The following is a 26315-nucleotide window of genomic DNA, read 5'->3' as shown; positions in this document are numbered from 1 at the left end:
CAGTGGCTAGTGTACTAGCAACTAATGCCGCTGTGTGCACAGTCATCGGTTGCTAGGACACAGGAGGCCCTGGGTTTGATTTACTTGGACTTTTGCCGATCCTGGATTTCTGGTTGATCTCAGTGAATGTCCAAGCACACCAAACCAAACCTAGGCCCTGTAATCAGGTCCTATTTGCCGGATTTTATTGAGGAGCCTATATTGGGCAGATTTTCCCTCACTTCCCTTGTGGTCACTGCGACAGGAAGTGAGGGGAAATTTGGCTGCAAAAGTTTAAATACTTTTTTAAGGAATGTCTACTTCCATCACAGCCTTCTCACACGGGTGTTTTCATTCCCGGAATGAGGCCAAGTGTGATGTGAGCAGTCCTTTTGGGCCCCTTTCACAAGGCCAGTCCGATTTGTGTCCATATCAGTTTTTCAGATAGACCTGATTGGATGCCCAATGTTAACCGGATGGGCGTCCCTTTTATACCCAGTTACCCCCTGACTCCGGCCAGGTCCGGAAAAACAAACTGATCCGTCTCGTCAGACCCGATCATGGTGGATCAAAGGTAATTTGATGTAATCGTACACGTGTCCGCATACATACGATTCACCATAGACCCACATGGGGTCCGGCAGTTTCAGTGCTTTCCTCTATAATCCATGCATGAACCCCTTCCTAATCAGCCTGTGTGAAAGGGTGCTTGACCATCCGTGGCTCAGTATGACCTCTGAAGGGTTCTGTAGACATCTCAGGCAGATCTTCACATCCTGCATAATTTTCTGTTGAATCATTGAATTTTTTTTTTTCTAGTCTTAACCATCAACAAACTTGGGATGGAAAAATTATGTCAGCAGCTGCTCACATTTCAGCTGGAGGCTGGTTTTCACTGTAGCCCTGTATAAGTAATATACAGTATAATAGTGATTGAGACTATAGACTAGTACATGGCTGGTGAGGGGCTGTGTACAAGGTACCATGTCTGTATAATGTCTGTTTCTTGAACACAAGTAACGTCTCACACTAATATGTGGAAGACTTCAGAGAACAATAATTGTTAGCGGATGCAAAGCGTGCTGGGGAGGTTGGAGGAGGGGAGAGACGGGTGCCTTTTATGGATCATATAACCCTAACCCTTTCGTGATCAGAGGTATTTTTTGAATTTGTTTTGGAAACTTTTTTTTAATTTCTACATTTTTTTTTCCTCCACTTCCTCACTTAGGAGATGATGGTGTAGGGATCCGTCGCTGCCTCCTGGATGTTCATGTGGTACATCTCAGGAGGTATTGTTTTTAAAGAGTAACTGAAGGCAACACTTTTATTAACCCTTGCAGTGTGGGAGTAGCCCACCGGTTAACTTTTCATTTTGGTCTAGGAAGGAAAATAACAAAGTTCCCACTTCCTATACACTGTGTATAGAATGTGATGACTTAAGCACCTTAGACCACTGCAGCGAAGGGGAAGTGAGTTGGGAAGGCAACGGTCTAAGAACAAGCCGGCTCAGAGGATCAGGTCAGTATAGCTCTTAAAACGAGCAGTTAACCCTTGCAGTGCAGGGGTAGCCCCACTGCAAGGGTTAATAAAAATGTTGCCTGATGTTTTTTTTTGTTTTTTTTTATGGTGGGGCTCGTGTGCCATGAGATTCTGCACGTGAGCAGACATGCATTGTTCAATGCCATGTATTTGGGATCTGGCAGAGACCTGCAACATGTCTGTGCACGCATGGAGGATTCCCCGCATGTGCACAGATATGCATTGTTCTCTGCCAGATCCCAAATACTTGAAACCAGCTGCATGTCGCAAGTTTCCTCCAAGTTTTTGGGATCTGGCTGAGACCCGCATCATTTCTGTAAATGGGTGTGATCTGCTGCAGGTCTCTGCCAGGTTCTGGATACTTGGCAGAGAGCAACGGCATGTTTGTGCAGGGTATTTCAAGATGGCGGTACAAAAGTAGCGTGGGTTTATGACATCTTGGGCATCTCGTGGACGTGTGTGTTTTTTTTTTTTGTTTTTCTTTGGTCATACAGGGACAGTTATTAGTTAGAGGGAGTTGAGGGTAACCTAGGTGAAGTTTAGTTCCTGGTTGACTTGACAAAAGCTCTTTAATCTTTCTGATTGACAGCAGGCCTCAGAACTAGGAACACACACACACAGATGCACATTCCTAGTTGCTGCAAAGCTATATTCTAATTTCACAGCAAGGGGCATGCTACATTTGGACTTTAAAAACCCCTTTGTGACAACAATATATCATTTTAAGAGATGATTTAGAATGTCTGTTTACGACCTATGAAATGTCCTTTGTATGTTTTATAGATGTGTTGCTTCAGCTGTTTGTACCTACTCAGACATTTTGGTAATTCCATGTGGTCAGTGTACATTTGCTTACACCCTGGAACTTATAAAGTGCCGTAGATACTCATCAGAAATCTACGGCGCTTTACGGGGTGTACTTTATAATGGGATTGGGACCGACAGTTCTGCTAGTGCCACAGCTTATAAAATTGTTGGTTCTGATAATGCCGGCATGGTGGTGGGGATTGAGGGTATTCAATGGCAAGATATATAAAAAGTCTTCTACAGTCTCGGGGGGGGAATTGAAAAATATCATGAAATTGGCCATTACCTTTTTACTAGCTCAAATATTATTGTGCTTCCTATAACTCACATCTGCATACTTCATGCTCATTTGCAAGGTAAATGATTAGCAAAATGGCATATTTTATGTATAGACTGCAAACTGTTAGGGTGTATAGCGTGGTGTTGGTTGTGTGGCTGCACATGAAGGACTCTGGTCTAGAATGTACCGCACCTTTTACTGTACTGCTTCACTTAAAGTGACACTAAACTCAGTTATGTCTTAAAAATAAATTCAAGTACCCTATCAACGACAATGTATCTTTGTCTATCACTTGGCTGTAGATCATCAAATCCTCTCTGAATTGGTGCTGACACTGTCCCTTCTGGAGGGGGGCTACTTTTGTCCCCCATGGTCCCTGTGTGTGTTTTTAAAGTAGCCACCGCGCCAAGCTCCCTCCTGTGATGGACTGCAATCTCATATTTAGTTTCCTAATTTGTATTGAGATTGTAGTCCATCAAGGGAGTGAGCTTGGAGTGTTAGCTGCTTTACAACAAACGGGGACCATGGGGAACAAAAGTAGCCACCCTCCAGAAGGAAGGACTATGTCTGCACCAATTCAGAGATGATTTGATGGTCTACAGCTGAGTGATACACAAATAAGATACATTGGGGGGAATTAATCAAAACTGGAGCAGACAGAATCCGGAGCAGTTGCCCAAAGCAACCAATCAGCTTCTCTCGTTTGTTCAGTTAAGATTTGATGAAAGAGAGAAGCTGATTGGTTGTCTTGCACACCTGCTCCATATTTTGCTGCTCCATTTTTTTATAAATTCCCCTCATTGTTAATAGTTGAGGTACTTGAATGCATTTTTTTAGATCCAACTCTGGAGCTTAGTGCCCCTTTAATGCCCCTCCTCTTCTTGCTTTCCCAGGATTTTATGCCCCATACCACCTTTTTAGTGTGCCTCTGTTAAGAGAACTATGGCCCAAATTTTTTTTCCATCGCTCTCTTTAGGGTCACATGGGCACATACTAATGTGATCCAAAGCTCAGCATATTGCGGACAATTGATCGATATGCTGGCAGCGCAGAGCCGCGCTGCAGTCGGGACAGATCCCGACAGTATTGTCGGGGTCCACCCTGCTACCTGATTGACAGCTGGCTCCCCATCTGTCCCTCCAGTCAGTGCTGGAGGAACAGAGAGGGGGGGAAATGCCTGTTGAGAGCGGTGACAATCGCCACTCTGCAGGGAGAAGATCGGGAACTGAGCGATCGGCAATATATAATCGATCGGTTCCCGATCCATAGAGCCGACCTGTGACAAGTTCAGTGTCGCATGTCAGCTCTAATTATGGGGATGAGTGTATTTCACTCTCCCGATAATTCCCCTTAAACTTACAAACTTGCATAGCGCATTGTGCAGAGTGGTACTGACCCTCCATGGCAGAGCCACCTGTACTGCGTCATGTAACATCAGATCTCATGAGGAAGTGCAGGGGATTGCTTTGGAAAGATCTTCCTTGAGCACTTGTGAGCCTCACTATCCCACTATGTGTAGGTTTATTTAAAGAATTTCTGCTATAGTCTACCAACAGGTAGGAACACAGATGTGGTTTATAATAATTTTAAAAACTGCACATTAATTCTCAAGTTATTGTGTGATCAGAGCTGGGAAACCTTAAATAATGTGAATACTATAATGTCCCATGCACACAGGCCTGTTGTGTTTAAACACAGGAAATGTCATCTGGGAAATATAAACAAGGCTCCATGCACACAGGAATTAAGACATGCTTCTGGGTGTGTTTATGCGGCTAAACTCTTATAAATGTGTGTAAACGTGGCTAAACCTAGAAACATCTAGAAATTGGCCTTAAAGGAGAATTACGGGGTGAGTGAAATACACTCATCCCCCATAATTCAAGCCAACCTGTGACACTGAAGCTGTCACAGGTCGGCTGTATTGATCGGGAAGTCTGCGAACACATCACCAATCGCTGACTTCCCGATCCACCTGTCAGTCACTGCTCCCCATAGGGATTCCCCTCTGTTTCTTAAGCCCTCCCCTCTAGAGAGTCAGAGCCAGCTGTCAATCAGTCAGTAGGGTGGATCTCAACAGTGTTGTCAGGATCCATCCCGGCTGAGTAGCCGGCTATATGCTGAGTTTAGGGTCACCGGAGGATACAGTATGTCCTCTTGTGACCCAGAAGAGAACTATGGCCAAAAAAGGTTGCCCCATTGTACTCCCTTTTAAGCTTCCAAGATATTAAGATATTATTATAGTTATATAATTTTTTTGTTCCTTGGTAAAGCCTCATTTACATGAGTTTATCTATCTTAATCTAAAATGAAAGTTTTTGCTTCACTTGGACTTAAAATAACTATATTAAGGCCAGTAGAAATTGGCTGCAGCTCAGAGCAAACAGTCAGAATTTGCCTTTCATCAGGTTGGACCACTCAGAATGAGGACATTTGATTATGGCATTTGCTCAGTCTTTGGCATTACAAATAAAGCGGGCCATACACTATGCGTATTTCCACTGGTTCTTCATGAACCGGCTGACATTCGCTCAGTGGGGGACGCTGCCGGCCGTTTCTGGTGTGAATGAGGCCTTTACCACAAAGGAAGTGAGGGAAACTCTCCAACAGCTACACAAAATACTGAAATTCCAACATAGAGCCACACATCCGACAGTTCATAAAAAAATAAAGTCAGAGTTGTTTGAAAGCTCATACCATACAAGTACACGGAAAAATCATCCCACATGATTCTCTGTGATTAAGCTTATCTAGTGGAATGCGTCTGACTATAGGATCGGTGTGTGATGATTTTACTTGGATGGTATGAACTTTCAATCTGATTTAAAAAAAAAAAAAAAAATTTTACATTTTTTTAGTGAAGTGTCAGTTGTGCGGCTCTACGTTGGCATTTCAGGATTTTGTTATGCCTGCACCTGATGGATGTGACTGGTTGGGCCGGTATTATCCAACTTTGGGGATTGAGCGGTGTATACTTTGAAATTCAATGATGGCTACACAAAATAGTTTTGTTTTAGTTGAAAAGGGTTAGGCTGCGCCTGCAACCATTATCAGATTTTTATTGTCTGTGTCCCTGTTGCAGATTTTTCTCTTGCTTCCTTCTTGGTGAAACAACTGTTTTTACCGCAACAGAAAGTGAAACTAAATCGCTCCAATGGAGCCCCAAATTGCAATAGAACCAGAAGGGGGGTGTAATTCTTCCCCACTCTATCCAAAACTAAAAGTGTTTTGTTTGCTGGATTTGTACTTTAATTCATTTGACACCAGTTCTGACTCAACAGGGCATAGCACAGAGGATAAAGTAAATGAATATATGTAGATAAAGTAAATTAATGCTTTTAGTTGAGTAGGGATGATAGGATTGCTTAGATCCAATCAGTCCTCACATTTTGATACAGCAGCCCTTCTGGTATATGCCACTGTGACCGGCTTTCCACTCTGTTCCCATGGATAGGGATTTTGATTAAAGGAGAACTATGGGGTGAGTGCTTTTCACTCACCTCATAGTTCTAGCCGACCTGTGACAATGAGACCGTCACAAGTCGGCTCAGTAGATCGGGAGGTGCGCGAACACATACTGCCGTTCGCTCACCTCTCGATCCTGTCACAGCTCTCTGCTGTGACAGGGGAGGGGCTGGATTCCCCCCTCCCCGCTCTGCCAGCGCTGACTGGGGAGGGGGCGGGTACAGCTGGCTCTGCCTCTAGATAGGCAGAGCCAGCTTTCAGTCACGCAGCTGGGCGGATCCCGGCACAATTGTCGGGATCCGCTTCAGCTGCGGCGTCTCAGTATACCGCGAGCTACAGGGAGGACGCTAGTTTGTGTCCTCCCGTTACCCTAAGGAGAACTATTGGGAAAAGCCTTAACCCCGTAGTTCTCCTTTTTTAAGCATTTCATGCAAAATCTTTTTGAAGTTTCTTCCCTGGCAGTCAAAGGCAATCGACCACACATGCGTCCTTCCTAAAAAATATCGGCAAGGCTTCCCAAGAGAAGTGTACAATTCACCTCTTGTAATACTGCTACTGGTTAAATATTTAACATTTTAATGCTCTGGTTTAACAAGGCTGGGTGTTGGCTTAGTTAGTAACCTGTTTTATATCCTGTGGGCATGTAGAAGTTTCTTAGTTTGTATTTTTAAACACAAATCTCAGTTCATTATAACTTAAACTTGTCAAATAGAACAGTTCTAATCTTGTCAGTTTGGATTAATAGACCTTGCATTGTTTGGGTGGGGAGTCTGTAACATTAGCCTTGTCACATGACTGACTGTTATACATGCTATAGGTGTGTATTTGAAAATACATAAGTGAGAAATTGCCCTCTATTGCAACAATGTGGCCATCCACCAATAGGCATCCGTTAGATATACATATACACAATCTCGCATATATTGATTATTATGCCTCACCAGCCTTGATAAATTTCATTGTCACTACTTATTACTTTGAATATTATATAAATACAATTAATATGCTACTTATATCACTATGCACAATTTAGTCACTTATCATTTCCATTAAATCACTAACTCATGAATGCCTAATTGTGCCTGTTCAATACAAACCTCCCTTTCTGTTGCCCTCGATTGTTGTTGCTGCTTTGCTCTCCTGACACGACTCCCATGCGTGACTACTTTTATTTGAATAGAGGGAAAACCTACCTGAAACACTCGGCTCCCTCCATTTCTCATGTAGTGATGTCGACTGACGGTCCTCTTTGACTCCTCCATGTAAGCTTGCCAATACCCATGATATCACAATGTGTGTGTGAGATATATATATATATACGTTTTATGTAAGAATGCAGTCTCTAATTTGCCTCACATGGGTTCTCTCTCATTTAGGATCTATAATTTCCCCTGAAGAAGCCCAGTGGGGCGAAACATGTCGGGTTTTATCTGAATGAGTCATCTTTATGTCCTATTTTAATAACAATTGTTGACTTGATGTGACATTTATACTGCATGTATAAAATAGACCAACTACTTTTTAACTTTATTTATAATTATGTAATAAATGAATTCATATTTTTATGCATTTAGAGAGTTTATAGTATTTCTTAAAAGCCCCTCCCCTTTCGGTAAGTGCATACCTTAAGGTGGAACCTACTCTTCGTATTCCTTTTTAGTCAATCCGTTTCAAAAATGTTTATGGAGTTTTTTTTGTTTGATTTTCTAATAGTTGATGGGGACAAATTGATGTTTTCAACCATAGTGAGGAGAAAAGATTAAAGGAGCAGGATAAAAAATTGTTTTTGTTTTTTCTCTGAACAAACAAACTTCTGTTAATGTGGTTCTATGTCAGGAGAATCATACGTAGTGTAATGGGAAAAGTCTCAGTTGGACTTAGAACTTTTATTTGAATGATTTTGTATGGTATAGGAATCTATGAGCAAATTCAAACAAAGGTTCCTGTATAGTGTATGCAAAATTTGGATTTATAGGTAGATTGTATGTCGATCGATATATGCCGATCAGCCATGACATTATGACAACCCACCTAATATTAAGTAGGTCCCACTTTTGCCGTCAAATCAGCCCTGACCCGTTGAGTTATGGTCTCCACTAGACCTCTGAAGGTATGTTGTGTTATATGGCACCAGGCCGTCAGTAGCAGATCCTTTAAGTCTTGTAAGTTGTGAGATGGGGCCTCCATGGATCGGACTTGCTTTTACAGTACATCCCACAGATGCTCGATTGGATTGAGATCTGGAGAATTTGAATGCCAAGTCAACACCTCGAACTTGTGTTCTCAATCCATTCTTATCCTGCTGAAATGGGCCACAGCCATCAGGGTGTACTTTGACACCTACCTAAACATTGTTGATGACCAAGTAACATCCAAATGAATGGCATGAACCAAGGTTATCCAGCAGAACATTGCCCAAAGCATCACACTGTCTGCGCCAGCTTGCATTCTTCCCATAGTGCTTCCCTGGTGCCATCTCTTCCCCATGTAAGCAACACACACTCACCCAGCCATCCACATGATGTAACAGAAAACATGATTCCTTAGACCAGGCCACCTTCCATTGCTCTGTGATCCAGTTCTAAAACTCGCATGCCCATTGTAGGTGCTTTTGGTAGTCAGTATGGGTACCCTGACTGGTCTGCTGCTATGCAGCGCGACAAGCTGGTTTTAGACGCCATTCTATCAGAATCCGCATTAAGCATCAGAATTCAGCAATTGGAGCTACAGTTGCTCTTTTTTTGGATTGGACTAAATGGGCCAGGTTTCGCTGCCCATGTGCATCAATGAGTCTTGACTGCCAATGACCCTGTCACCGGATTTTTCTTCCGTGGACCACTTTTAGTATGTCCTGACCACTGCACCGGGAAAACATCCCACGAGCTGCTGTTTTGGAGTTGCTCTGACCTAATTGTCTAGCCATAAGAACTTGGTTGCTCAAAACTTTCTGCATGCCTATTTTTCTCAGCTTCCAACACATCAACTTCAGGGACAAAATGAATGCTCACTTGCAGTTAGTTATAACTGGGGGACTTTAACCCTTGCAGTGCAGGGGTAGCCCCACTGCAAAGGTTGATAACATTTTACCTTGTGTTTTTTTTTTTTTTATGGTGGGGCTCGTGTGCCATGAGATTCTGCACGTGAGCATGCATGCATTGTTCAATGCCATGTATTTGGGACCTGGCAGAGACCCGCAACATGTCTGTGCACGCATGGAGGATTCCCTGCATGTGCACAAATATGCATTGTTCTCTGCCAGGTCCCAAATACTTGAAACCAGCTGCATGTCGCAAATCTCTTCCAAGTTTTTGGGACCTGTGTCCTTTCTGCACATGCAAGGGATCTGCTGTAGGTCTAGGAGAGGTTCTGGATAATTGGCAGAGAGCAACGGCATGTCTGCGCATGTGCAGGGTATTTCAAGATGGCGGCACGAAAGTAGCGTGGGTTTATGACCTCTTGGACATCTTGCTGGACTCAGTGTGTGATTCTAACCATGTAGGCTCAGCTTTACTGGTGTTAATGTCACTTTAAAGTAGAACTTAAGCCAAAACTGTTTCTTTAATTTAGTTTTGGGTACAGTAGGGGATTTTCTTTTACTTGTCTGATTTTAGTCAACAGGAAGTGAGCGGAAATCCCTCCAAGGAGTGAAATCCCTGGTAGTCAGCAGGGTCACCAGAACTGGAAGTGTCCCCATTGGAAGATTTCCCATCTGATCCTGTTCAGATGACAACCCAAAATTTGGGATTTTCTTTTTACTTTCAGTGAAACAAATTACCACAACAAATCGAGAGGTGAATCTCCGTAATGGGGATACAAATGGCAATAAAAACACCCGACGTGTTCTAATTCCTCTCCACTCTATCCAAAGCTAAAAAAAATATTGGGGTTTGCTTTCACTTTATGTTGATCACACACACTGCAAATAGGATTGTGCAAACCGATCGTAACATGTGTACAGTCAGCTGTACATGGATGTCAAAAAATATATACAGTAGCTAAATGTAGCATAATAAAGAAATAGTGTATTTATAGTGTAACTTTTATGTCTTAACATTTTGTGTGAGAGCGAGATCTGCAGTCGTTTTTTCTTTTATTTTTTTGCCTAAAATGGCCTTCCAGGGCGTTTGCATGCGTTTTGGTGCGTTCCATAACAGAAAGAAAAAATAGGGCATGCTGCAGTTTGTCCACATGCTCTGGAACTAAATGCTGTGGTGTGAACTAGAGCCCAAAATACCATTGGAATACATTAGATGCATTTTTGATGCGTTCTGTAACTGCTCTGCATCGGCTTAGCACTTGGTGTGAACAAGCCCGTAGAGATCCCACCTGTCAGAACCAAATACTGGTGGCCCAGACAGTTGTCATCCATTTGGATCAATATACACATTGTATATGTTGAGTGCAATGAAATATGTCAAGAATGCAAGTTAGACTCCCTATTTTGATGCATGTTTAGGCAATTGACGACCTCTCTTATCCCAGTGTTGTAAAGTCCTGGTATGTTCTTACCACTGGGAATTGAAGGAAGGAAATGCCCAGCAAGTCTTTCCCACACATTGTTCTGTAAACCTTTAGGTTTGGCTGCTTTCATAGTATTGAACATCATTAGAATTGACTATTTTTCATTGTAGTCCTGCTATGACCTAAAGAATGGGTTGTTCTATTTTATCTTGTGTTTATTTACTGGACAATTGAGCGGTCTCCCTTCCTTGTGTAAACAGCATATACTAACAGCAATGGAACTCATACAGAGCTAGAAAAACAACACTGAGCCGCCTGTTTAATCTGGTATGTTTGTATAGGAGCAATATATATTTAACACCAGCAACACTGAGGAAAGATAAGACACCATACATACACTATAACATATGCATGTGTATTTGTGAATACTGTGTATAATTGTAAATGTATATATTTATTAGGGATGCACCGATACTAATATTGATGCCGAGTATTTGGGCGATTTATTCGTACTCGCCCAAATACTCTCTATGCCTAGCACGATACCGGAACTTCCGGTATCAGGAAGGCGGGTGGGAAGTCATTACATGCTGCGCGGCTTCCTGATTGGCTAGGAAGCTGGCTACGTGCTCCCTCGTCAGCAGGGAGCATGGAGCCTGCTTCCCATCCAAACAGGATGCCGGGGGAGGCAGGTAATGACTAAACCCCCCCCACTTTCCTGATTTGCCGGGATGCTGGTTCAATGCTCCCTCGTCGCTTGGTGACGAGAAAGCATGGAGCCAGCTTCCCGGCCAATCAGTAGTGGCGTGTAATGACTTGCCCCCCAGCTTCCTGATTGGCCAGAAAGCCAGCTTCATGCTTCCTTGTCACCTGGTGACAAGGGAGCAGGAAGCCGTGTGGCGAGTCATACAGGCCGCCCAGCTTCCTGTAATGGGACTTTCGGTATTGGCGAGCATCGAAAAAAAAAAAAGTATCAATGAATACTAATTTTCTGTAGAAAGAAAGCTTTGTCCCAGAGTGTGTTTTCTTTCTACAACTGCAATATGTAAACCTGAATTCAGAACATGAGAAACATTGTCAAATGTAGTGTTCTAGTTCCAAAGATGACACATACCAGGTTAAACACACTGATGTCAAGTTTGTATTCCCTGTGTCCGTGTTGGGAAGAGTCACCTTCTCCATGTCCTGTTGGCATTAGGACTGAGATTCTTACATTTCAAGCTGTCGCAAGAACAGGAATAGAGCGGAAATATTCCAACGGGGGTATTTTGCATTTCCGATGGATCCTGTCTACAGAACAGGAAGTGAGTGGAAATGTTGGCAACGGAACATAATTGACAAAAATATCTGATAGTGTAGAGATTGGATTCACTTGGCCTTGGAATTTTTACCTGTGATTTGATGGCTTACTTTACGTGCTTGCATGATGCCCTTTATTTTTTGCTATTTTCACTATTGGGGAGGACAATTAGGGGGGTTAGAAAACATTTCTGAATCACTATTGATCCGCTACATTGATGGAACTTGATAGATTAGTAAGGTTAATTAAGCTTTCTGTAGCACTCTGAGTGTTTGTCAAGAGAGATCAGATTTTGCCAGCACAATAGATCACCCTCTGAAGTAGAATTACTAAAGATCTGTGATATTTCCCTTTTTTGCTTTTTCATAGCTAATCATATTTGTAAACCTGCCCACCGGAAGAAGCCATTCATCAGTATTCGCCTAACTTTCACCTTTCAGTCTTCCTAGGGATGTGATTTGCAAGGGGTACAGGCTGGTACAGGAATGTCAAAGAAAAGATACTAGTCATCATGTTTTCACTCTCTTTATTCCAAGAATTGTAATCTGAATGCCACTGATCTTCCAGTCAAGGTCTTTTTATTAAGGATTTTATTTAACCCAAAAAAAGATTTTTGCCCATGGTTCTTGACCCAGTGACAATGGTGTTACCATTAAATTAAATTGCGTTCTATGAAATCTCGGTGGAGCTACAGAATGCTCTAGAAATCTAACCTTTCAACACTCTATCCAACGAAAATGGCAGCCATCAATCTTTAACCACATACTGTGGTATGGCTCGGCATTCTCTCCTCACCCCACCCCAGTCTAGCATGATCATGTCAGTATTTTGTCTTGATGGCCAGGTCCTCCTCTGTATTGCAGGAGTGCTGACAGCTGCGCATGTATGAATGCATAGTGTAAATTGACGTGTTTTTTTTTTTTTTCTAAACTACGATAAGCCCATATCAGAAATGTACAAACATAGCTCTGGTCCGTGGGGGGTATACTGGTGTGGGAACCTCTGTAAATACATTTTGTGTGTTTTGCCTTGGGATTGTGCGAGTACAGATTTTATGGGAAGATATTTTAAACCAAGCAATAAAGGCATTGCCTTCTGACTCCAAGAGGAATCTCTCATGGTGCCTTACAATCAAGGTTTTTTTTTGTTTCGTTTGCAGAATCATCCTTTTGAGCCTAAAAAAACCAAAACAATGTCTAATACAATTATGTACAGGAAGTCAGCAGTTGACAGGAGAAATGTTGCCTCTCAGGATTTGCGCTTGTAACTATCTCAGATACTTTAGTTCTGCTAACTGCTGAAAATGCTCGCATAGTTATCTGCGAATAATGTTAAACTTAAAGCAAGCTACATCTTTGGGTTCCATTGTCATCTTGGAAGCCGCCTACAGTATCGGGGCTGCACATTAGTGCCGTGGGCCTATTTATTTTACTTGCTCCATCCCAGCAGGCCTTTTTTATTATTTGATCTTCTAAAACGCAGGACAGTTTGGGCCCAGGAGGCTACATACAAGTGGCAGTTCTGCATCTATCGTGTGTACAAAGTCTAAATACCACTAAACCTAAAATGTTACTTCACATAGAATAGATAATGAAGACATTCACAATGTGGAAGGTTCCTGCACAGAACAATGACACGTGAGGTTTAACTGATTAACCTTTGCTGCTAATGTAGGCTAAAGGATGTTTTCAAAGGACCATTGACAGTATGCCTCAATTTCTAAAATTACCTAACAAGAACTTGGCAGTGTTTTTGAAACTGTATACTCAGTTGATCTGGCAAGTCCCTAAAATATGACCATGATTATTAATGAACATTATTAGCAGCTGTTACAAATTGTCATATGTACTGAACCTTAATTTTATGTACATTTTTTAATTTTTAACATTTCACATCTGCACGTACCGTTCTAATTGCACCACAAACACGACCAGCAAGATGCACTTTTTTGCTCTGCGTTTGCTCGTCTGAAAGCACGCACAAACACGGAATCTAAAAAAGCGGAGCGTGGGTCACAGAAAAATGCTACAGGAGCTTTCGCCGGGCGTAGATGAACCCATTCAAATGAATGGGAACGTGCGGCAAGCACGGCACACAAACGCACGTAAACGTGCATGAATGCGTGCGAACGGGATGCGCATTCCCGCCACATGCAGGTGTGAACCTGGCTTTAAAGAGACCCTGTCACCACTCGAACAATTGCAAGTAAAAGCACAGGCCGTTCAATCAAATAAAAAAAAATCAAGTATTTTACATGTTTGGTAGTGTATTTCCTTTCCATAAATTTATTTTTAATAAATATTTGATTTAGATTTATTTACATGAAATGTGCCTTTTGAGCAAAGGGGAATGCTATTGACTGTCACTTAAGTGACAACTCCTAGTCTGCTGGGTCTGCTGGCATCACATCCAAGATGGCGGACCTCAGCAGAAGTCTAAGGGCTTTTGGATGTCTACACCAAAGAGGCTTTTACAGGTAAATAACATGAATACAATGTTTAATTCAAATATATTCTTAAGAGAAGTCTTTTGGTTTTTATATAGTCTGGTGACAGGTTCTCTTTAATGGAACTTTTTCATAATTTCCAGATTATAGTCCTGTGTTTCTGTAAAACTAATCAGGAATGCAGCACTCCTAAGAGGAAATCTAAAATCTCTGTAGGCAGTAGCTTTTCTGTGGTCATCCTGTTGCATTCTCTCCCTTTTTATGTACTTTTGAGGAACTGCTACATTACTCAGTCTATTGGTGACTTTTGGAACACATGACCACAAATTTAATTATAGTTCATTGCCATAATCATGTTTCATCAATGGCATTCTGCCGACAATACAGCCTACATACTGGTACATAGAGGAACAGTGACCACATTTCTCAATAGCTCTATCCTCCTATATCCTGTGTGTCAGTGAATCATTACCTCATGCAATCACTGTTTTGTATGTCTAACGAGTTAAAACAAGTAGCAGAAACGTTTTTGTAAATTAGGGGGGGGAAGCAAATTTTTACAACTAGTGGTATAGAATTTGACGTTGTCCAGAAAAATTCATTTTTTACAATACAAATTTACATATCGCAGAATATCGGAGCGATCGCACAAGGTGGCACTCTATGGTATTCCGCTTCACTCCTCTCCCAGCTGCTACATAAAAGGGTATTTAAGGGGCTAATGTAAATGGGCTTTATACAAACGATGGATACAGAAGTGCCATTAGTATGTAACCTCTTGGCCCTTTAGCACTAATGTGCAGACTGGTGCCGTTGCTTGCTTCCAAGATGGCTCAGTGGCGCTCAGACACAAGAAATAATTGGGAGGTGCTCAGTAGGCTGAAGAAAGACTCCTAATTCAGATACCTATGTAAACATTTTAAGCAGTTTGCAGAGCTAATAAGCATGTGAGATGGTTACAAGCACAAATCCTGAGCAGCAACATTTGTCCTTTCAACAACTGGCATCCTTTACCCAATTATAATACAAGACATTGTAGTATTTGTGCATCAGGTGCGGCAACAATTGCCCCTGACTTGTGTCCTTGATCTTGTAAAGTATAAGGTTTTTCTCTTTTTCCATTTAAAAAAAAAATTATGATATTGTTCAAGAGGGGAATATATTCTTATCGTTTATGCACAATTCTAACGGTGCATGGCTGGGCTTTTGCTTGTGGGGGATGAGTTGTTTGAATAAGTAACATTTCAGATGTTGGGTAGAGGTGAACTCATCTGAAGAGATGAGTTTTCAGGCATCTCCGAAGTCCCCGTTCACGCAATGTGTTTAAAAACCTGCAACGTGTTTGCAGTGCCATTACTTGTTAATGGCACCCCAAATGCAGTTGAAAATGCATGAGTTACTTTCACGCATATGTTGCTTGTGTGCAGCCCATTGATTGAATGGGCTCACCCATGGCAAACATAGGAAAATCACACGAATGTACACAAGCTCGCGTACGCAGACAGATTAGGAGATAAGATGATACAAAATATACCTGTGGGACATTTTTCTCTAAAGGTGCCCATACACCTGGCAATTTTATCGTACAATAAACGCGGGGAAATCCCGCGACCGTACGATAATCGGCAGGTGTTTAGAAGGCGTGCAACCGTTTCTACTGTACGGTCGCACGTCTTTTTGTCTTACGAGCAGGCTCGAAAACCCGCCGAGAATCTTACGATTGTCGGCGGGTTTGTGGCCTGTTCGTAAGACAAATGCCGCACGTGCCGGTGTGTGCAAGCGCACACTGCCCGTTCAGCATTGCAGTCACTGCCCGTTCAGCATTGCAGTCATCGAAAGCCCGCCCCTCAGCCGGGCGGGCTTGCGATGATCACAAGTACGATCTGCCTGTCCAAGATGGGCAGATTGTACATTTTTTAAAATTTACCTTGCAACCATCACAATATGAAAATCTTGCGATGGTTGTAATGTGTATGGGAACCTTAAGGGAGATGTCTGTTGGTTTATTAGCTCATTTACCATTATTTTGTTCTGTGCCAATGAAAGAGGAATGTAAAGAACACAATCACAACTGTAGGATCTGAACATACCTTTTAATGTTACATAGTCAGGTTGAAAAAAGACACAAGTCCATCGAGTCCAACCTATAGAGATACAAAGAGAAAAAAAAAAGAAGCCTAAACGGAACACTATGCCCACAATTACACCCTGATGTGTACATCTGGCTAAGAAAATCAATTTTTTTCGGAGTGATTTCCTATCCATGACTGCTGTCTAATGTCTAATAGTCTCTCAAACATTTTACAAAACCACATGGACATTTTAGTTCTTTTAAATTAGCTGAAAGGGTATTTTGCGCACTTCATTGACCATAAGCTTGATGTGACATTTTTTATATGGAAAATTTTGCACTTACAACTTTCAAACTCTTGGTGCCAGTCACAATGCTGCTACTTGCATAAGATCCCCTAAACATATTGGTTCCATCTGCCTGACTAATAAGCAGCACGAGGGGTTCTTCCTGCAGGGCAAGCCGTTGTCTTGTAAGAAGCAAAACATTCTGTTTTTCAGAAGAGAGATTGAATTTTTTTTTCCTTTCTTTTACAGGGGAGAAAAAGAAAACTAAAGCTATAAACAGTGAACTCAACCCAGTATGGAAAGAGGTAGGTTTGCTTTATGCAGTGACCTTAGATTATTTTCATTTTTACTGTGTGTGTGCGCGTGTTTAGCATCCTTTTTGGGTATTTATAAATACAAAAGCATACAATTCTCATAATATTTTTTACAGGTTTTATTTTGTAAATAAACATTTGTAAAATTGTGTATCTAAAGCCAAACTATGGATGTGACCTGTCTGGGGGTCTCCAGAAAGTGATGGGAAATCACAAATGTCACAGTTGTCATTGGAGTGGTAATAATATAGGGACAAATCCAGAAAAGATGCTTGTTCCAGTGACAACTATGTAAAAGGGTATTTCCTGTCATTTTGGAAAGATTTCCTCTTACTTCCTGTTGTGCTTCCAGGACAGGAAGTGAAATTTCCCTAATGGGACCGAGACCGCAAAAAAAAAAAAAAGTGACTTGCTCTCTACTATATGAAAAGTCTATGCAAATATCTCTAACCAAAAGGCTTGGCTTTAGTTATGCATTAGGACTCTTTTTTTTTTTTTTTCATACTATATTTTATGGGTGTTTTTGAATGCACCCCTTTTTTTAACTTGCCAAAAGCTCTGCAAATACTGGCTCTAAAACTGGCATAGTTCACACTTCACAGTCGGGTTTGGACATTGTGGCTTGGCCATTGAACATCTGCACTGTTTGAAGCATGGCTATTTCTATGACTTCTCCCAATGTACCACCTCACCATGGCAGTGGTTGAGTTATGGGCAGAAAAAGGCCCTAAAAACACACTGACTTGGATACTCTTCTGCTACCTATGCAGTGCAAAAGAATTCTTAGCCTGGCTTGGAGCCAGTGACAACACTGATTTATCTCTAACTATTTTTGTGTAGCTGTCCATGAATATCAGGAAACAACGTGGACATGCATGAACAGCTTCTGTCATGTACAGAAAGCTTCCATTCATATAAGCACTCTGTTTAGACAATGAAGAGACATTTACCAGCATTAGTTCCTCTATGGATGAGGGAACTATAGTGATCAGGGGTGTTTTACACTCCAATTGATTTAAACTCTGAGGCCTCGTGCACACCATCACATGAGACTGTATAATGTAAATTGCGGCCCAAGACTGATCTTGTGGGACTTCCTTGCTGACGGTGCCCCACAAAACATTACTTTTCACTGTTTGGAGCCCCTTATAGCCCTCATACCATCTGCAGATGACAGCTAAATTTACATGCAAGTGGATAGACTAATACTTCTGGATTAATGCTGAGGTTTTTGTTTTTTAAATGATGGGTCAGTCATGTCTGACTATGACTATGATAAGTCACCTTCCCAGATCAGAAATGTAAACTAAGTGCCAAATGTATTATCCTGTTTCACTCATGGAGCAAATTTCGGCTGCTTCAGCAGGTCGAACAAAAAAATATCAGTGTGTACTCTACTTTAGTTGATTTACTAGCAGCATTGATGGTGGCCCTTTATGCACATCAAGTGGTATACTTTAATACACATGATTTTCTCTTTTAACTGAAAGCTGAATCTTTGGTGCAAGGCAAACCAAAAATCTTGGAACTAAATTGACAACTTAATCTTGTTCTTGTGTCTTAGCTTCTCTTTTCTTCAGCCTTTGACACATTGTGCTCCATTTTGGCCATAGAACCCAGGGGCAGCTGCTTTTTTTCCCCCCCCGTCCCATGAACCCCCAGACACGCCTTGTTTGGGTTCCTAGCCCTAGAGTTAAACTGCAGGAACTAATAGTGCTGCTAGCTTTCTCTGACTTGGGTGCCTGCTTGCTGTCAGTCATGAAGGGGTTAAAGTGTATTTCCACTTTTGCAGTCAAATTTGAGAAAGTCCCTTTATGTTCATGTGATCCTATTCATACAGCATAAAAAAAAGAACATATTTCTGAACTTCTTTTAGATGTTTTGTTAAAGTAGGCAAGATGGCCGGTTCCAGGTTTTTCCTCAGCACCTTCACGGCGATCTGTCCTAATGCTGTCCTAATGCTGTCCTAATGCTGTCCTAATGCTGTCCTAATGCTGTCCTAATGCTGTCCTAATGCTGTCCTAATGCAAAGGCTTGGGACTGAAATTTGAGGATTGTGCGTTCTTGTTTTTTTTGTTTTGACTTAAAATGGAACTATGGGGTGAGTGTTTTGTCCCCCATAGTTCTCTTTAGGGCCACAGGGGGACATATACTAACCACCTCCTCCGTGACCCAAAGCTCAGTATATAGCGGGCTATTGCCCGCAATATACCGAGAGTGCCGCAGCCGGGACGGATCCTGAAAATACTGTCAAGATCCACCCAGCTGCATGAGTGACGGCTGGCTCTGCCTATCTAGAGGCAGAGCAAGCTGGACCCGTCTCCACCCCGTCCGTTCAGGGGAAATGCCTGCAGGGAGATTATCGGAAAGTGAGCAGGCGATGGTATGTATTTGCTAACTTCCCGATCAATAGAGCCGACTTGTGACGGCTTCTTTGTCACAGGTCGGCTCATGCTATGAGGATGAGTGGAAATCACTTGCTTCATAGTTCTCTCCTATTTATGAGGGGGCCGATTCCCTTTACCACATCCAGTGCACTAATGTGCTGCATTGCTTGCAAAAATTGCATTTTATATACAGTTGTGACAAAACATTAATGAATAATGTGATAATGATGCGCACACACAAACCATGCTGTCCACATCAGGAGCAAAGGTGCTTCATTAACACATTACAAATGAGCAATTATTGTCTGCCTTATCGACTGTTTTAATGCAAGCTATGTATTTATAGACCTCGTGCAGATTGGAAATAAAATGATTGTAATAGATGCCAATATTGGATATGTTACTTTCTGTAGAAGAAATAAGGGTTTTTTGTAAATAAGGGGGAGTAGTTATTGATCTGCTAAAAGGAACATGACCAGAACTAATTTGATTTAGAATCTCATTACACAGTGGGTGGAGTATGAAAGGGTTCTGTGAAATCTTCTGGCTCCATGGTATGTGAAATATTTGTGGTTTACATACAGCTACATATATACCCTGTTTCACCCTTTCCCCTCTTGCAGCTTTTAGAGTTTGATCTGAAGGGAATACCCCTGGACTACTCCGCGACATTGGATGTCATCGTCAAAGACTTTGAAACAATCGGAAAAGACAAGTAGGTTATGAGTTTATCTGTACTGTGGAATGTGATGTGTCCTTCAATGATAGTTTGTTAGTGAACTTAGGCCAGTGCCTGGCAAAGCTAGTCATGCACCTTCGAGTCCTGCTGCGAGCCTGCTGAAATTCAATCAGTGCGTGACCCTGTCGGAACTCCCCTGTTCAAGAAAAGGCTTTTTTTTTTTTCTTTTTTTGTTGGAGTCCTTTTTGTAGTTTTTCCATCTTTTCTCCTGTTTTGTACTGTCTTTTTAGGAGGGTTTAAAGAAGATTGGATAAATCACATGGTTAAGGAGGAAGCTGCTTTCCAAAGGCTTGTCTTTATAAAATATAATAGGAAGCTTATCTTCTGTTTATGTAATAATGGCAAACAGAATAGGTGAGGTGGAGAGGTTCACATTACATCTCCTGGCATAAGCAAACACACATTGTGGGTGGGGATCAGTTACTGCTTCACAGGAAACAGCGCACCCAAAATGCTGCAAAAATAAATGGAACAAAATGGAATTGGCATTAAAGAAAACCTGTTCGCTCCTAAAATGTGCTAAACTGAATACACAAGTAAAATGCCAGCATGTAAAAGGCATTTAAGGCCAGTGACATTAAACATGGTTGCGAGTCTTGAAAGGGAACCATTCTTGGGAGACTGAAAAAGCAGAATAGTGCTGCATATTCCGTTCTCATGAGTCATCGTATTTGCATATCTCATTTGCCTATATTAACTTGACATGTTGTAGGGCCATATGAAGCTTACTAAATATAGGTACTTGAGCTGGCCATGACATAGCAATTTTTTTTCTTTTTCTAGCAGTGTGAGATTAAATGTATAGATATTTGTATAGGTTTACATTCTGTGCTCCTGCAGTGATCGCCTAAATCTTAAGCTGGCCATACATGAATAGAATTTCTTTTGTTCAGCCCCACTGAGGGAATTCCATCCATCTATGTGCAGTAAATTGAGTACTGTATATGACTATAAAACATCACAATGTTAATACTTGGGCTTCATTCACACGGATGTGTACAGCCTTACAACATGCACATCCATACAGAAACCTGCACCCGGGAGGGACAACTGCTGTGTGTAGCCGTCTGTACATCTCTGACAGGACACGGCTGTATGCCATAATAAGTATGAATACACGCTCTTGGATGCTACATGCAGCACTTGTCCCTGTCTCCAGACGTGCATGTTGCACAGCTGTGCATAGCCATGTAAATGAAGCCTTATCTTCAAACCAGTATGACACAAATTATTCTAGCCAAATGCTTACAATTAATCATATAGAAATGTACTTGTATGGTATCGTGAGATAAACCCATTATTCTTCACATATGCATATTCAGTGATGCACTGCCTGCCCCAAAAAAAGTCACCTGCATTTAGCTAAGCGAATAGGTCAGAGCCTCCCATTGGATAATAGGTCTAGGTTCAGCAATGTTATGTGCCCAAAAAATGAGCTGCCTACCTGAATATAGTTAATGACCAGATTTTTCCATCAATGGGTTTTTTTCTTACCCAATGACATGGGCGTATTCCAAGATGACAATGCCAGGATTAATTGGGCTCAGATTGTGAAAGAGTGGTTCAGGGAGCATGAGAGCGTGTTTTTTTTTTTTTCCACATTCAGCCTGCGGACTGACTGAGGCAACATGAATGTTATGGCCAGCCTTACGCTCTCAATATGGTGACAAATCTAAATCTCATGCGTAACCTTGCACAGTTGTGATTTGTAGTCTGACCAGTTGTGAATGTTCCTCTTTACAATTAGGAACCTCGGACCAAACCCGGGCATCTGGGATATGACTGCACTGGCATTCTAAGGATTTTTTTCCCCCCAAATAGGTCATAGATTTGATAAAACTCTTAAGGGTTGGTTTAAAGTGAGATCAAAGGCTTTCCACCCCCAATGCTGCTGTAAGCACTTGCCTTATTTGATGCCTCTTGATCCAATCATTTATCTTCATTCTACTTGTCCCTCTAGCGCTGGTGCCGGTCTCTGAACCAGAGCAGACTCCTTGTCCCATGGAGTCGGTCCGGCGTGCAAACTCCCGGCTGCGTCTATTCACTGTCATTGCCTGTTTTCTCTCCTCTACTCTATTGTGTACGCACCCGCACACCTTCCTCCTTCAGCTGTTCGGGAGACGCGTAGGAGCGACGCTGGAACAGGTAAGTAGTTAGATATTTGCCCACTTTTTAATTTTTCTTTAAATCATGGGGCATTTATCTATTGCTTGCTAACTGTAGATGTATGCCAAATAAAGAGACTTTAATTCTACTTTAATACACAAAGTAACTTCAGTGAGGTTTTTGGCCTCATTCACTGCTAAGAGCTGGCCTGGCCCCCACAGATCTTTGTGGCGTGCACAGCCATATCGGGCCGCTCCCGGGAAGGACAGGTGCTGTGTGTGATTGTACGCAGCAGCCTGTTCTTCTCCTCTATGGGTGTACGCGCCCATACACTCACCGCAACTGCACATCTGTGCGGGTGTCCGTGCTCAGACGCAGACAGGATCCATCCTGTCTGCATACGAGTACGGACACCCGCGTGGATGTGCAGTTCGGGTGAGCAAATGACTGCGTACTCCCATAGGGAAGAACAGGCTGCTGCCTACAGTCACACGCAGCACGTTTCCTTCCCGGGAGCGGCCCGATATGGCGGTGAGGTCTTACTGTTCATTTAAAGTAGACAACCGCCAGTCCTGTACTGCATAAAGCTGGCCATACACTGGTTGAGTTTTGGCCACATCCTGCTGACTCTACCAGTGTGTAGCCCCCTCGGTGACCCCCTCTTTGACAAAAGACGATTGAAAAATCAACTTTGTAAAAGGAACCTGTCTAAAAATTCTCGGCCGTCACTGTTCAGCTATTTTGACAGTGGCACACCTGCTGCTGTCAAGATGCAATTGCCCGGTGGGCTAACAGCGTGGAGAGGGAATTGAGAGCTTGCAGGGCTGAAAGACAGCTTGGTGTGCAGCCGGCTTAACTTGTCTACTTGGATGAACTTTGGGGAAAAAAATTATGTTCAAAGCATTTCATGACAATAAGCAATGCTCATATCTTCCTGTGTTCATTGTGCCATGACTGGGACACCACACTTTGCTATGAGTAATTATTTCTGGTCACATGACTTATCCAAACATCCAAATTTCCATACCAGCCACAAAACTAGTTCTGGTCATACTGGGAACACTGGGTAGTTCTTTTGTTTTTGTTTAATTCTATACAGTTGTCTGATGCACACACCGTGACCAGCAATAGAGCAAAGAGTTATTTTTAGAAGTTAAATATTCTAGGAAGTGTTTTGTTCTGTGGATAAAAAAAAGTGAAGCAGTGGTGTGTGCAGTTATCGGAACTTCCAAACGCAGTCTCCTGCTGTGGTTGGTATCCTAGCAACTGAGAAAAATAGAGCACGCCCCTCAACTAGGATTAATTACTGTACATTCCTAGGTTATACGTTCTTTCCTGGCTGACTTATTACAATGTATTTCAAGGGCAGGACGTTTATGCAAAGTAATTGTTTCACTGCATGCATTGTAGGAATACTGAGGGCCCAGTCACACCAAGAGTGCGTTCCAGTGCGTCCACCCTCTGGAACGCAACCCGGCCGGCTCACTTTGTTTTGGGGTGGGAAGGGGCATGTCGGTGCACTCTTGAACGCACTCTTGTTGGGGTGACAGGGCCCTGAATCAAACCTTAAAGAAACTCCATGCAATCGAAAAATTAACCCGTGCAGTGGGGAGACCCTCTCACTGCAAGGGTTGATTGCTCAATTTGGTTAAGGGGGCTAAAATAAAGAAAATACACTCGCCTGATCCTCGGTCCTCCATGGCTGCTATATCTGACCCTGCAGCCACTTCTCCTCAGTGCTTTGGTGATTTAAGGGCCCGTAACCTTATCACATCAAATGCAACTGCATTAGACGTGAGGATGCCATGGCACATTACACCTCCAGAGCGGAGGGGGAGAGAGGTGAGCAATCACTGTCGCAGGAACGAGGGTCCGGTATATGTTTTTTATTTTAGCCCCTAGACCAAAACTAGCAGTTAACCCTTTCAGTATCGGTGTAGCCCCACTGCACAGGTTGTTGGTTTTCTTCGTGTTTTTTTTTTTTTTTAACAATTGCATGTAGTTTGGTGTCGGTGTTCGAATCGGTGAATTCTGGTTTCGTACCATATACACTGGTCCTTGCTTATTTGCGTAAGCCCGTCTTGTCCTTTGAATCCATCTGTTAGCTCTTCCAATTCAAATTACACAAGACAGGCTGTGCTGAGATTTTAGAGCTGCTGGTGCCTAAAGCTGAACGTCGGCTTCACCTTCAGTCTTGCACAGCTGTACTTGCTCCGCTCCTGTACTGAAATCGCTTACTCTGATTTCACTGTAAACTGTGAGCTTCTCACAAAGTGCATTAGAGCCTGCAGCAAGTCTGAGCCTGCCTCATTTCCTAGCTGGAGGATGTTCAGCAGCATCTAGCTCTTTCTGCCCAAGCCTTACTGTCCCTGGCTTTGCCTTTTCATTCCTTGGACTTCATTTCTATAAATCATGGAGGTTGATCACATGATGTTGTTGCGCAGGGCAGTCTGGATGCAAATGTAGCCTGCATAGGAATGCCCACTCCTCCAGACTGACATCCACCCATCAAGGTATTTTTGATATTTGCATAAATCCTCCCAAGAGCCAGCCCACTGCTCGCTACATAGCTGAGGGCTGTTAAGAGTGCTATAATGTTTTCAGCATGCTAGGTACAGCAACCTGCCGGCCCCTCTTACCAGCAACAATCTGCCTGCCTTGCACAGAGACCCATTACATATGTCACTGGGTCTAAAATATGGTATGTAATGGAAATGTTTACATTTAAAAAAAAAAAAAATCACAGGAGGAAACGGGGAAGGCAAAATATAAGCCGTTTAAACTTCAGACTTAAAGAAAGTGTGTGTGTCTCCTAGGCCTAACATGCCACTTATATAAAATACTCGAAGTTAAACATACATGGCTCCTGGCTGCACTGGGGTGAAGAGGCAATCTGCTTCACCAGCTTGTTCTCTGGGCTGAAGGAGCTGGGGAATAAGCACAGTGACACCGGAAGTGATTTAATACACATCACTTCCGGGTTCAGTGACCAGAGGAAAGATCAGTGGCTAGAAGCTTGCTGAACTCCCTCTGCACAGTGATGGGAGACCTGTTGTGCCAGTCTTGGGCCCACACGGGACAGCGGAAATAGGGGTAGCCAGTGACAGCGTAGGGGCACACATTCTGCCGCACCGTACGAGCGATCTGCCAGCTGTATAGCCGCCGGATTGCTTATATCTAAACACCCATCGCCTGATGTTTAAAACGATACCATGATCATGGCTGGAGCAGCAGCTGTGTTTTGTTAAACTGCTTCAGGGACAGGGCCTTTTTTTTTTTTTTTTTTTTTTAACTGTTCGTGGTCCTGAAGTAGATTGCAGTACGCTACCCCTACACTGCAAGGGTTAACTGCTCACTTGTGTCTAGGTGGTAAAAGAACAAAGATTTACTCAGCGGAAGGTCCAAGCCAGCTTCTTCTTAGACCTTCTTAGAAACCACACATTTCTCCCTCCTCTGCAGTGGTTTAAGGTCCCATAAATCATCAATGTCTATACACGGTGTATAGACAATAGGACGCTGAGCAAGATTCCAATGCTGCAGGGGGGGGGGAGGGGAGGGCTGGAGGGAGCGTCATGACAGCTTTGGGTGAGTATATCTTTTATTTTAGCACCTAGACAAAAATAACATGCAAAAAAGCACTTAACCATTGACAGACAACAGTTGAAAGAGTTCCCTGTGGAAAGTTCACAAACTTTACTGCTCTTCAGGTAAGTAGACTGTAAACAGAAGGCTCCCTGCACACCCCCCACCTGTAAGTGCCCTTTTTGTTTGGAATTGTACAGCGGTGTGAATGCATAACGCTCATTGAATGCCCCTGTAACATTTTGAGACTCTCGGGCAGAGAACTTTCTGTATCTTGCTGACCCTGAGTATTTTGATGTTGACTTCAGCATGCGCCAGTGCTTGTGTGGAGGGGTTTACTTACAGCTTTTCCCTACTTTCGTCCCGTTACACTGAGGCGTGCTCTCTTGTTCTGCTCCAGGGATCTCCATATTTCATACGTCTTCTGTTAGTTGTTCTGGCTGACTTCCCAGACTGCTTTCCAAAGAAAACTCCTCCATTTGCTCCAGCAAGTACTGGGCATCTGTTCAAACTGAAGATATCATTCCCCCCCGCCCCCTCTTGTCTCTTTTT

The 26315-nt window shown here is 42.6% G+C and overlaps 1 protein-coding gene across 3 annotated transcripts in view; it reads left to right on the top strand.

Moving 5' to 3' along the window:
- Window positions 1–26315, top strand: part of MYOF (myoferlin) — a 120439-nt gene that overhangs the window by 6807 nt on the left and 87317 nt on the right. For all 3 annotated transcript variants that reach the window (XM_018558691.1, XM_018558690.1, XM_018558689.1), the window contains exons 2-3: window positions 16885–16940; window positions 19960–20051. In XM_018558691.1, coding sequence (XP_018414193.1) covers window positions 16885–16940; window positions 19960–20051 — 148 coding nt within the window. The remainder of the gene's footprint in view (window positions 1–16884; window positions 16941–19959; window positions 20052–26315) is intronic.

The sequence above is a fragment of the Nanorana parkeri genome, unplaced genomic scaffold, assembly GCF_000935625.1.
Source record: "Nanorana parkeri isolate BGI_ZX_2015 unplaced genomic scaffold, ASM93562v1 scaffold353, whole genome shotgun sequence".
NCBI classification, from domain to species: domain Eukaryota; kingdom Metazoa; phylum Chordata; class Amphibia; order Anura; family Dicroglossidae; genus Nanorana; species Nanorana parkeri.
This window is presented reverse-complemented; position numbering and strand designations above follow the sequence as displayed.